The following is a 14,444-nucleotide window of genomic DNA, read 5'->3' as shown; positions in this document are numbered from 1 at the left end:
CATGACAGTGAAAAAATGGTAAAGTCATCGACGAAGAGGGCACTGTTTATGGTTGGAGCAAGTTGTTCAGTAATAGAATTAACTTTGATAGCAAAAAGCATAACACTCGAAACTGATCTTTGTGGGACTCCCTCTTTTTTTTGGCAAAAAGAGCAAGAAAGAACGGATCCAACACGAACTTGGAAGGAGCGGTTTAATAAAAAGTTTTTAATTAAAAGGGCTAAATGAATCCCTAAGGCCAAGATTATAGATATATTTCAAAATACCAAATCTCCAAGCCGTGTCATACGCTTTTTCCATATCAAAGAAAATTGACACCTGGTGCTCGCGTTTCAGGAAAGCATCTCGGATGGATGTTTCAAATCTTATTAGATGGTCGAGTGTTGACCTGTTCTTTTAGAAGCCACACTGTACTTTGGAAAGGAGGTCGTTTGCATCTAAATACCACATGAGCTGTGCATTGACCATCCTTTCCAGGATCTTGCATAAGCAGCTTGGCACAGTGATAGGACAATAGTTGTTTGGAATTTTGGGATCCTTTCCTGGCTTAGGAAAGGCAAGACCATTTTGCCTTATGCCAGGAGTCCGGGAACTGGTCTTCCAGATAGATTCTATTGTAAAGAAAGAGCAGCCGATTCATAGAATGAGATGAAAGATGTTTAACCATCTCATAATGGATATCATCTGGCCCAATAGCAATCGCTTTGGACAGAGATAGTGCCACTTTCAGTTCATGTTTCGTAAATGGTTGGTTGTAGGCCTCAGAGTTTTCTGAAGATAACTTCAATAGCAACCTTTTTAGCTTTTTGTTTCAGGGTCAGGAACTCGAGCATGTATGATGTTTTGGCAGATACTTTGGCAAATGCCTCTCCTAAAGTGTTTGCAATTGCAGTTGGATCTGCAATTACGTATCGATTATGTTCTAGGATCAATATATTGTACGACGTCTATCTGCCCTTTATTTTCTGGACTTTATCCCAGACGACTTTTGGTGATGTTGTCTGGGAAATAGAAGTGAAGCGGATCCAAGGTTCCTTCTGACTCTGATGTCTAACATAACGTGCTTTGGCTCGTGCACGTTTGAAGGCTGTTAGGTTATTTGTGGTGGGGTAATGACAAAATATACTCATGCTTTGTTTTGAGCCTTTCGTGCTGCTGTGCAATCTCCATTCCACCGTGGTTTTTGAAGTCGTGGAACTTCAACTGTGTTGAAGTCTTCGGAATTGCAGTTGCCACTGCTTGGACAACTCTTTCTGTGATGTACATAATTGCGTCATTTATAGGTTCTTGACTAACTGTGATGGTATTAAACGTTGCCAGATGTCTGAAGGCAATCCAGTCAGCGTGATCAAGCGTCCACAGTGGTACCCTAGATGGATGGCATTGTTCCCCATTGAAAAGGGTGTATAACACATGGGGAAGTGATCACTACCATAAATGCTATCATCCACCTCCCATATACATACCCATGTTTAGTCTCCAGAGTTAAGTTCCGGTCAACCCTTCCCCATCTGTTCCATCATGCAGTATGACTGATGACTTTTAAGGTTATGATGAACATCATGGCGAGATCCAACCTCCCTTACATTTCGAGGGCACAGCTCTAAAACGGTGTTCACAGGCCGGCCGCTAGATAGTACACTGGACCGAATCTATTGGTAACTCCTTAGGAGGCTTCCGGATCAGCTAGTGTATAATCTTGCTACCTCTACTCTGCCAGATAGTGACTGGAGGGAGTCCAAGTAGTGTGTATGTGGGGGGCATTGTAGAGGCGATGTTATGTCAAAGATCTGGGTATATTCTTACCATGTCTACGCCATATCCAAAAATTTCATTACTTCATACGGCATTCCCCCCCCCCACACACACTTCTTCTTACTATTTTTTACACCATGAATTGTCAATAGTTCAAACTAAAAGAGTAAGCTTATCTGCGAAAAGATCTAAACCTCCCAAACACTTCCTAGTTCATTTCACAAATATACATGGTCTCAATTCTAATCTCAACGATGTCCATTTCCACTAACAGTCTGCCAAACTCCATGTACTTTTTCTGACAGAATCTCAGTTATTGGTTGATTCAACTACTGCTCATCTCAGTTGCCCAAACTATTTGCTGTATGATTCCCTTTGCCTTAAAGGTGGTACTTGTGCATATGACCATTCTGAAATTCCCTGTCAGAGACTTGGTAATTTGGAATCTTCTCTCTTCGATCTTCTCTGGCTTAAAATCTCTCTACCTCATTGTGTCAAATTCATCTGTTGTCTCTACTGTACTCCCAACTCCACTAACCACTTAGAGTTCTTTGACTTCATCTCTCTGCAACTTGATTTTCTCCAGTCCAACTTTCCTAACAGTGAGGTAATTTTCCTTGGTGATTTTAATGTTCACAACTCCAGCTGGCTTCCGTTTTCTAGTCACGCCGACTCAGCTGGTTGAGATGCTGAGGCTTTTGCAATTTCTAATGACCTTGCACAGATTGTTCATTTATCTACAAGAATACCGGACAATCCTAACAATACAGCCAACACGCTTGATCTTTTCCTCACAAATAACACTTCTAAGTACACGGTCAAAGTGATCACAACTTGGTGATTGTCTCTTCTCCAATGGAGCCTTTATCTCATGGCTATTCGCAACCTCATATTGGAATACAGCCAGGCCTCGTATAACGCAAGTTCGATTAACGCGTGCTTCAGTTACCACTATTTGAAAAAAATTATACCACTTTTCACTTTACACGATGCAGATGTCCAGTTAATGTGATTTTTTTTTTTTATGCGATAGTTAAAAAAGATTTGAATCGCGCGTTAAATTTACTGCGCACCAGACGGGCAATAAACAAATATTTGCCTGCTGCCCGCCTCAGTGTGTTCCATCCACAATCGGAAAAAGACGTGTTACTTGTTTGTCTCCCGCTAATAAAGTCAATGCAGACTGGCATTTAAAAATTCAAATTTTTAAATGCAACGGTAAAAGAACTAGATAATCTTTCGTATCGCAGAGAACCTCAAACAAAAGGTTTGAGGTTCTATGCGATATTTATTTCTCCAGGGCCCAGAGAAGATTGTTGTCAGCTATCGGAAATTGAATGATGAAAAGAGAAAGTCAACACTGTTCAAATATTTCCGCAACAGTCATTTCTTCAGTGTGTATTTTATGTCAGAGGTATCCAAACTTTCTCGGTTCATTGCGCCCTTAGTGTCTCAGTAATTTTTTCATGGCACACCCATACCAAAATAAATACCTAACAGTTCCATTTAGTAGTTAGGTCCAAACAACTTAATAAGTAATGTTGAAACTGTGAACTACCTCAAGCTAGTAGTTTGCGCGGTATCCCACAGATGTCGAGTATTGCTATGTTTCCCTCGAAAATTTAAAATATTCCGCGGCGCACAGTTTGGGAACCACTGTTTTATGCAATAAACATTTAATTCCATAATTATTTTCATTATCTTTTACATTGTATACAGTTAAGAAGTTATTTAAAAGGTATTTTTAGAATTCTTTATAGACATTCCAGAAGTTCAAGGACCAATTATAATTTTTCCTATTGATTATTATATTCGATTAATGCGTTTCCGTTTTGCACGATGCGCTCGCGGGATGAATTAATCGCGTTAATCGAGACCAGCCTGTACTGAAGTTTGCAAGCGTCTGAGAGGGGACAGTAAAAAGAACGAAGGTAAAATTTTTATGGTATTAAATACCTGAACAAGAGGTATAAATTTAAACCAAAGAAGAAGAATCATTGATGGATTATATAAAGTGTTCTTTCAGCCAGCAAGTTGTAAATTCTTGCAATAATTCTTGTCATCTTCGGCAGTCAGATTAAGGAAATTCAATGACCTGCTGGCTAGATACCTACAGAAAAGGGTGAAACACCTTTTGGGTTGGTACAGCAAAATCTCTGACTTATTTGCACTCTATTGCCAGTAATACTAATCTCACTGGATTGAGTGGAAGAGAGGATTCAATGTCCACGTTAATATAAGGGGTAGTCAATTAGTATTTACCCTCACCTAAAAATATTTGAGTTAGAGTCAGGTCTCTTGAATAGAACTCCTCACTCTGAGCAGAAAACCTGGCTTCCACTTCCTTAATTACCTCATCAGTTTGAAATCTATAGCTCCATAATGGTTTCTTCATTTTAAAAAATGAAGTGAGAAGTCTTGCCTCTTTCTGAAGGTGAGAGTCAGGAGAATAAGGTGGGTGCTGCAGATTTTCAAAGCCACACCTAATTGCAAAGTCCACTGCAAGAGAAAGCCTTGGGAGCAGGAGCATTGTCAGCTAGGAGGTGGACACTTGAATTATCTTTCCACATCTCTTGGACTTGATAGCCTCTCCTAACTTTCACAAGTGTTTCTGTAGTACCCTCCAGTGATGCTGTTGCCTTTGGGAGGTAATTAGTAAAGATGATACCTTCAGAGGTCCAGAAACTGACAACATGACCTTTTGACAAACAATTGAACCTTGGCTATTTTGGGGGTTGGTGATGATGAATGTGCCCATTGTTTGCTGCTCTGTTTTGTTTCTGGATCACAGTGATGTACCTGGCATTCATTTTTCTTCCCAATTCTGTCAAAAAATCCCCAACATTCTCTTTACAAAGCTCCAAAAATTGTGCAGAACACGCTTTCCTGTGAAGCTTTTAAGATGTCAACAATCTTGGAACTCACTGGGCTGTCACCTTACACATGTGTAGGAATCCATGAATTATGGTGCAAACACACCCATGGCTAATGTCCACTTCATTTGCTATAAAATTTATAGTTGTATGTCTGTCTTAAGGACTAGCAGTTCCAGTCGCACTGACAGAGTCTGTGGCTGAGACGTTGCCCTTTTCTTGGGTCATTGTGCACACTTCTTTGTCCACACCTGAACTGTCTTTTTCAATTTTTCAGTCTCATATGATGGGCAATCCTCCCTATAGAGAGCTTTCATCTCCTCATGGAAATGAAATGCCTCAATCTTCTCCAACATATACCTCTCACTTTATTCACGGCTCTAGTTCAGTAACTAACTGATGGATCTAGAAAATCAAATAAATATACATTAACTTATGAGACTTAGTACTGAGTATGCATGCATACGCAGTTTTCACTTCTTTTCACTCTTTCCTTGTATAGATTCTTTTTTGAGAGTTGATTTTTTTCAGTCAATTTACTGGTCACATGAAGTGAGAAAAGAAGTGTGACCAGTTACCAATTTACCACCTATCTGCTGGTAACATTCATAATAGTAACATATCATAGTCACTTTTCATATTATCTACAGTAATTCAAAATTCAGTACAAATGGTCATGGTACATTCAGAGAAATACATATTTAAGTAATTTTTAATTTGTATAACATTAAGAGAGATTACCTTTATCTATAATTAGAGTAGGCAAAGGCGTACTAAATTCTGGATTCTGTCCATTCCTTGAAGTCTTCATGCCTGTGGTTTGGGAGTCAAGGATTATATCTGTTTCAGCTTCAAACTGTTTGACCAATTTTAGCCTTTGAAGAAATAACTTAAACAAAATGGCATATTTAAGCACACAGCAATAAATACTAAAAATTCAAACAAGTAGCTAATGCAAGTACCATATTCCTTAATATTTCAGCAAGTTTTATTTTGAGGATACTTCTACATTACTATGTAGAAATTTACTCAAAATAAAACTTACTTTTAATAAAAATTTATTTGTATTTGCAGCTTCTTTTGGGTGGCCAATGATTTTTGTAACAATTATATACTTTATGAAACTAAATGAAACCAGCTAAAACCCATGAAACTTTTGGTAGAAACTGCTGCCTTTGATAATGATCTTTATATCAGAAAGTATATAACAAACTTAACTTTTCAATCTAAGTGTCTCATCTAACAAGGTATGTGCTAAACTGGTGTTACTCTTATTTAATACCTGTCCGCAATTTCCAATATTTTTCAAACATTTTTTTTTCAATCTGTATTAGTTTCATGTAACACATTCAATAAGCACGGACCATGCAAACGCAAAGTCATGCAACTGAAATTAAGTGACTAAAAAACTCATAAAACATACGGCATACACAACATTAATATTATTAGCCATATAGTGCAAAGGAAGCCTGAGGCATCAGCCAAAAAAAAAAAAAAAAAAAAAAAAAAGAGACGAGAAAAATTATCTGGCTCAGGACCCTGAGTGTGCCAAACTCATACTTGCCAGATGCGAGTTTCTGAGGTTTGTCAAAGTATGGAGTGGCATAACAGTAACATATCATAGTCACAAAAATGTCATCCACAGGAAACAACCATTCTAATAGCATAAATTAATATTTCACCATGTGCATGACCTTCAGCAATCCTCAAGTTCTCATTTGTGTTAAAACAGAACACAAATAACCATGACTTTTAAATGAGTGCATTTCTGTTCATTGCAGAATGGCATTTTGCAAATTGTTTTTTGTGAAATGTCAAAATGATTATTGGTGAATATTTTGAGTGGGTGCAATCTTTGTGAACAATCCCCTCCCCACCCCAAAACATTACAAACAATTAGCACTTTTCTAGATCCTGTTGCAGTAGCATATTGTTATTACTGTAATTAACAACCTGATATACCTTCATCAATATCACTGATAAATATACCAAACAACAATGGGCCAATCACCAAACCCTGGGGCACTCCACTAATAACACTGTTAAACAAAGAAAAGTGTCCATTGATTACCACTGTCTGTCTTCTTCCACTCAACTATCCTTTTATCCATTGTAGCAATATGGTATTAAGTATTGCACTTAATGCCATACTGCTCCAATTTGCAGTCTTCCATGTACAACAGTACCAAAAGCTTTCCTGAACTCCAAGTATATGATATCAAAATTATTTTTTGCATCCAGTTCCTTTGTGACCACATCATAGTATCCAATCAAATTGGTCAGACAAGACTTCCCCTTAACAAACCCATGCTGTGTCTGAATTATTACTGCAGTCTAGTCTAAATGATCCTGCAATGCTTCTTTAAACAGTGACTCAATTATTTTCCCTGGAACAGAAGTTAAACTAACAGGTTTGTAATTACTGGTGTCACTCTGATCCCCCTTTGTGAAGTGGGGATACATTTGCATATCCCCAGTCTGTGGAGACCTCCCTGAGTCTAATGATGCTCTCATAATTATGGCCAAGGGTTTGCTTACTTCCTTTGCTGCCTCCTGTAACATAACTGAATAGATCCCATCCACTCAAGGTGCCTTTCAGTTATTATAAAAAAAATTAGCTCCCTGTTAGAGTTCAATAAGTTTCTGTTCTCGATTTCCCTACAGCATTCCTCATGTGTAAGTGTAGATGCAAATACTCATTCAGTTTGTCAGCCACCTGAGCAGGACTATCAACAGTCAAACCATCGATATCAAGTGGACCAATCTGCTTTTGACTGCCTAACTTCCTTTGTGACTTGATTACAGACTTGCTTACATTTGCCATTGGTGTCTGCATCGCCTGATAACTAATATGCATCCCAAGCATTTTTCTTCTCTGTCATGAGTCCCATTAGTCCATCTGACATCGATTTAGGCCTAAACCTTGTAGTTTGTTTATTTGGTTATTGCTCCGGGATATGCGGTGGTCATTCCCTGACCTTTCCGCATCCTCCGTATTTGGTGGTGACGGGCTTGAACCCCGGTCTAATCAAGAAGCGTGTGCTACGCACTGCTGCTCCTTCTCACCTGGCTACGGAGGTGCCTAAACCTTGAATGGCATTTCTTAGTTGGTATAAAAGCCTAGTAACTTACAAGATTAATTCCTTGAATGCTTCCCATTTAGAATTTGCTGTTGGTAACATCAGCAGTTGGTCCAACCGTATAGAAATTACAAACTGTCTAAGACCACTGTAGCCACTTTTACAAAAGCAAAAACCCTTCCCTTTACCCCTGATGGTAGTTACATCTTTAATAAATTCTACATGTACACCGTGATCACTGCCATCTATTGGTTCCTTTATCTACAAATTCTTAATGTATGAATAATCACTGCTGATCATCAGATCAAGAGTATTACTCCCTCTTTTACCTCTCAAATATGCTGCTGCTGTAGGAAACAATTATCCAATAAATCCATAAAAGTTTTGCTAGTGTGTGAGTGACCAACCCACAAGTTCCAGTCAATATCTCAGAAGTTAAAATCCCACATTCTGATTTACTGGCCCACTCTATTTCCCTGTACAGTTATTTGTTGTATTCATCACAGTCATTAGGCCAATACACACTCCTACTCTCATTTTCCCTTTCCCAGTGCTTATGTCACACCAAACTTACTCAACATTGCACTGTCCACCCATGTCAACTGGATGCACTGTTATAGATTTTATCTGTTTCTTAACTAACAGCATCAAACCTCCTCCCTTCCTATCCTTTCTGTACACATTGTTCACCCCAAATTCCAATTCCACAATGCTTATATCTCTGTCACACCATATCTCTGATATCCCAACAATATCTGCCTTTGATGTCTTGGCCAGCACTTCAAATTCATCAAATTTATTTAATATACTCCTAGCATTGGTGTACATGCAAGTATATGTGCACTTGTTCTTACTCTTAGTTACCCTAACCTCATTTACCTGTTTCATGATGACTCCCAGCAGCTTGCCTTCCAGGCTGCTGCTCATTTCAACAGAAGCAGTGCAAGAATCACTTCCACCTCTACTTGTGGCTACTGTTAATTTATTAGTCTGTGTATTCCCCCTAAGCTAGCAGTTTTCTGACTCATCTAAACCTGCCTCGATAGCAGCAGAAACTATTCTTGCACCCTTTCTATTTAAGCATATCCCATACCTGTAGAAGTTTCTCCTGTTAACAAGCACAGACCACACTGAGAAAAATTCTATCCCATGAGCCTTGCACAATCTGTCCAAAGCTGAATTGATTGACAAGGCTCTCATCATATATTCCCTCCTATCACGTCTGGGCAGAATTGCAGACACTTTCAAATTTAATTCTAACTCGCAACTTTTTTTTTTTTTCACCATTAACCTGAACTTGTTAAGTAATTCCGCAAGTCTCCTACTCTTAATATCATTAGTGCCAATGTGTACAATATCACCTTTTATGCCCTTAAAAGATGTCTGCTCTACAACGTCATCAACTCAGATGGCAAATCTTATCTCATAGGCAGATGTTGCATTTAATGTTATTGGGAAGGAAAGTATAGTGTCAGGGGATTATGAAGAAGGAAAAGAAAAGTATCGAACTTTTACATGAAAGGAAAAGCGTTGAATAGGACACCATACTCTGCACATGGTTTAGAGTATCATATGGCCTATGCAAGTAAAAGAAGTGTAATGCTGCTCGCTGTATTTATTCCAGGTGTTATCTATGTGGTATGGATTGCCAATTCAAGCTCACACACGCCATTAGTATTAGTAGTGGCAACTGATGCAAGAAACCAGGCTTATGCAGAATCAGCAAAAAAAAAAAAAAAACACATTTCAGCTATCTATTCCCTCCAATAGTTTTGCCTAGTTCTTCCTTGAATTTACTAAAACTATCTGCTTCCACAACAATAGATTGGAAGCTTGTTCTGGCCAGCAATCACCCATTGGCCAAAGGCAAACTTGTGCACATCTATTCTGCAACCATCCTTCCTCAATTTGAATTTATGTCCCCTCATATGAATAGTCTGAGCAAGTCCCATCAGCACTGAGTTTGCTCAAGCCATTTAAAGCTTTAAGCACCTCAATCAGATCAGAACTGAAGCCTTTCTTGGTAAGACAAAGGTAAACTCTCCTTCCCTAAAATATATGAAAAAAAAATTCATAAATTTCTTTTCTTGGTAAGAGCACCTCTTTATTCCCCTCATCAGTCTTGTTGCCCTTCTCTGTACCCATTCCAGCAGCTGTACATCTTTCCTAAAATGAGGCTTCTATATGTGTACGCAGTACTCAAGATTTATCCTGACCATTGTCTTATACAATGGAATAATCACTTCATTATCCCTGATAGCAATATTTTTGTAATCAATAACAAATGAGCTGTCCTGGCAGCTTGTCAACACTGCTCAGAGAACCTCATATCTGACTGCACAATTACCCCCGAGGCTCTTTTCATTTTTCACTACCCTGACTGTAGTACCAGACAGTTGATCGTTACTCTGGGATTATTGTTATCCATATGCATTACCTTGCATTTGTCAATGCTAAACTTCAATTGGCATTTCTCAGCATACCTTCATTAATGTCATTAATTACCCTACCAACCTTTGTAGCATCTGCAAACTAAGATATTAAGCTATACACCTTCATCAATATTATTAATACATACAGAAAACAACAATAGGCCCAGCACTGAACCCTGTGGAACTCCACTAATAACATTAGTCCATGAAGGGCAATGCCCAATGATAACCAAACTGTCTTCTCCCTGTTTCTTTGCAGGATGATAAGTTCTCCATCAAATCAGAACTTAACTCAACATGTTGGAGTTCCTAATTGCTGCTAACTTCCACTTTATTAAAACAAAAAAACTTTCAGGATCTTCAAAATCAGATTCTTGATTGTCACATATTTCTGATGCTGTTGCATGATTAGGGCCATGCCATGTTCAGGAAAAGGAGCCAGTGACCAGGAGTTAATAATTTTTCCTTCAAACTGAAACAATGTGAAGGAATGGGATGAATCAGATTGGTCCACTTGATATTGATGGGTCAACTGTTGATGATCCTGCTCAGGTAGCTAACAAACTAAATGAATATTTTGCATCGACATTCACACATGAGGAGTTATTCAGCAAGGGGAATGCCAGAGGTGTATTCAACTCTAGCAGTAAGCTACAGAATCTTGAAATAACTGGGAGTAAAGTGGAGGAGAAACTGTTGAAGATAAACACAAGAAAGGCACCCGGGGTGGATGGGATCTATCCAGTTATATTAAAGGAGGCAGCAAAGGAAGTAAGCAAACCCTTAGCCATAATTATGAGAGCTTCCTTGGACTCAGGGGAGGTACCCATAGACTGGAAATGTGCAAATGTGACCCCAATTCACAAAGGAGGATCAAAGGCTGACACAAGTAATTATAGATCTGTGAGCTTAACTTCTGTTCCAGGAAAATTAATGGAGGCACTGGTTAAAGAAGCACTGCAGGATCATTTAGACAAGACTTCAGTTATAGCTCGGACACAGCATGGTTTTGTTAAGGGGAAGTCTTGCCTGACCAATTTGATTGGATACTATGATGCAGTCACAAAAGAACTGGATGCAGGGAATAGCTTTGATATTATATACTTGGATCTTAGAAAGGCTTTTGATACTGTTGCACATGGAAGACTGCTACACAAATTGGAGCAGTGTGACATTGGAGGCAAATTGCTGCTATGGATAAAGGGGTGGTTGAGGGGGAGAAGACAGAGAGTGGTAATCAATGGACACTGCTCATCGTGGACTAATGTTATTAGTGGAGTCCCCCAGGGCTCAGTGTTGGGTCCATTATTGTTTTCTGTATTTATAAATGATATTGATGATGGTATATCAAGCTTAATGTCCAAGTTTGCAGACGATACAAAGGTTGGCAGGGTTGTCAAGGACACTACTGACACTATGCTGCTGCAACAGGATCTGGAAAGGTTGAGCAGATGGGCTGAGAGGTGGCAAATGAAGTTTAACATTGACAAATGTAAAGTACTACACATGGGAAACAGCAACCCCAGAGCAACGTATCAACTCTGTGGTGCTACACTGACAGTGGTAGAGAATGAAAGGGACTTGGGGTTGGTTGTGCAGGCAGATATGAAGTTCTCTGAGCAGTGCAGATGGGCTGCAAGAGTAGCTCATGGAGTATTGTCAATGATATACAGGAATTTTTCCAGCAGGGATAAGGAGGTGATTATTCCCTTGTATAAGGCAATGGTCAGGCCACACCTAGAGTACTGATACAGGTCTGGAGGTCTCATTTCAAGAAGGATGTAGAGCTGCTGGAACGAGTACAAAGAAGGGCAACAAGATTAGTGAATGGAACAAAGGGGTGCTCTTACGAAGAAAGGCATAAGTTTTGCAAATTACAGTGTCTGGAGACTAGGCACCAGCGAGGTGATCTGATAGAGGTGTATAAAGCCTTGAATGGTTTGAGCATGCTCAATGCTGATGGGATTCTTCCTCTAGCTCAGAATAATCACTTGAGAGGGCATAAATTCAAATTGAGGAAAGACAGATGTAGGATAGACGTGCGGAAATTTGCCTTTAGCCAGAGGGCGGTTGGCTGGTGGAACAGACTTCCATCCCTTGTAGTGGAGGTTGATAGCCTAAATAAGTTTAAGGCTCAGCTGGACAGGTATTTTGAACGAACAGAGGGGTGAAGTGGAAGTGGTTTTTTTTTTTTTTTTTTTTTTTTTTTGGCTGATGCTGCATAAGCTTGCTTTCTTGCATCAAATGCCTCTACTAATGCTAATGCTAATGTATTCCCCTTCTTTCAGGATGAACAATACTACAAGAATTAGTTTTGTTTTCATAAAGTTTCTTCCAGCAATGGACTTCAAATATCAGCTGTCCACATACATACTATGGCCTTCATCTGGGTATGGCTGAATTAAGTGCATAACAATAGTCCCACCTAAACCAAATTTGCATTTAGTGGTACCTCATTTGGGGATCCATGTAAACAATTAGATCAAGAATACATGCAATTTTTTCATCATAAAATGGTTTTACATCAACCTATGTCATTTTGCACAAATGTATTGTTTCATGCCAAGTTATCTTTTGAACAGTTCTCATATATACACATTTTCAAATGGACAAAATGTTTTCCAAAAATATTTTCTTAGAATATTCAGCACAGATCTTAACTTGTGCATAACACCATTTTCCTGTTCCTTATTACAATTAAATTGCAGCAGGCTTAGTAAAGAGAAGAATCTATGTCTTGTAATTATGCTAATGGCATAAGTGTCTCTTCAGCTACTAATTTTGTAACTTCTGTAAACAGTTTTCAAAGGAGGTAGACTTCTTTTAGATTACTGCATTCATAAGGAAATCTCTATGCCATTTCATTTAGTTTCTTTCCAGCCTTTGTTTCTTTGTGAAATGTCTAAGTTCTCCATCAAATCAGAACTTAACCTGTTGGAGTTCCTCGTTGCTGCTAACCTCCCTTTCATCAAAACAAGAAATTTTAAGAATCTTCAAAATCAGATTCGATTTGATTCACCATCTTCAAATATTTATATAAGTAATGCTTTAGTGCAGTAGTTCCCAAATTTTCTCAGGTCACCGTCCCTTGGTTCCCCCAGTCCTAACTTATAAAAATATTTTTCAGGATGGCAGACTGCATGACCTAATGAGGAAGATAATAAAAATATTCAAAACAGTAATGATTCATTGCACATTTATTTCATATCCAATAAAAGGTTTACTTAATTCAACGTACTGAAATTACTTGACTAGTGATTCTAGCCTTTAAAAATCTGACAATCATTTAACAAAAGTCTTAGAACTACATTTAGTAACAAGTTCATTTTTCTGTAAATTTTTAATACCATACCAGTTTCTCAATGTCCAGTTTAAAGTTGCTTAGAAGGTGTCTTAAATTACTATGTTCAGTAACCTGGAGTCGATTTTTTTGTTTGGAGATAAGTTGGATGACCATTAAAACCATCATCATCAGCCATTTTCAATCCACTGCAGGATGAAGGCCTCTCCAGCAACTTTCCAGTTCCTTCTGTTTTGAGCATTGCCCAATTAGAAATTATAGACCAATTAGCTTGTTATCCCACATCTACAAGTTGTTCACAAGGGTCATTACTAACAGATTAGAAAGAATACTTGATGAGAATCAACTGAAAGAGCAAGCTGGCTTTAGGACAGGATTCTCAACTATGGATCACCTTCACGTAATATCACAGCTAATGGAGAAAGCAAATGAATATAAAACACCATTATGCCTGGCATTTGTGGATTATGAACAGGCATTTGACATACAGCATAAGGCAATGTTTCGGGCACTGGAAAGACAAGGCATAGATACCCCATATATTATGATTTTGAAGAAAATATATGAGAGTGCTACCTCCTTTATTAGACTAGACAAAGACAGTAGGAAATTTAAAATCGAGAAAGGAGTTCGACAAGGAGACACAATATCTCCAAAGCTGTTTACTGCTGCCCTTGAGGAAGCTTTCAGAAGATTAGACTGGTTGCAGAAAGGAGTCAATGTGAATGGAGAGTACCTAAACCATTTACGATTTGCAGATGACATTGTGGTCATAAGCCACGATCCCAAAGAATTAGAGGAAAATCTTAATCAGTTATGCACAGTTAGTAAGGATTTTGGACTAAAGATGAATATGGCTAAAACAAAAGTAATGATGAACAAGTATGCCACGGAAAGGGAAATAATGATTGAAGGAGCAGTAATTGAAAAGGTGGAGTCATATACTTATCTGGGACAAGTTATTAGCTGTAATAATGATAAATGGCTGGAAGTCAAGAGAAGA

At 38.5% G+C, this 14,444-nt stretch overlaps 1 protein-coding gene across 1 annotated transcript in view; it reads right to left on the bottom strand.

Moving 5' to 3' along the window:
* Positions 1–14,444, bottom strand: part of LOC150088147 (wings apart-like protein homolog) — a 184,899-nt gene that overhangs the window by 23,696 nt on the left and 146,759 nt on the right. Inside the window, exon 13 of the mRNA XM_090370044.1 lies at positions 5,370–5,517. Within this exon, the coding sequence (XP_090226170.1) occupies positions 5,370–5,517 (148 nt within the window). The remainder of the gene's footprint in view (positions 1–5,369; positions 5,518–14,444) is intronic.

This window comes from Mastigoproctus giganteus, chromosome 3 (assembly GCF_048544385.1).
Source record: "Mastigoproctus giganteus isolate SK-2022 chromosome 3, ASM4854438v1, whole genome shotgun sequence".
Classification (NCBI taxonomy): domain Eukaryota; kingdom Metazoa; phylum Arthropoda; class Arachnida; order Uropygi; family Thelyphonidae; genus Mastigoproctus; species Mastigoproctus giganteus.
The sequence above is the reverse complement of the archived record's forward strand: the minus strand, read 5'-3'. Positions and strand labels throughout refer to the sequence as shown.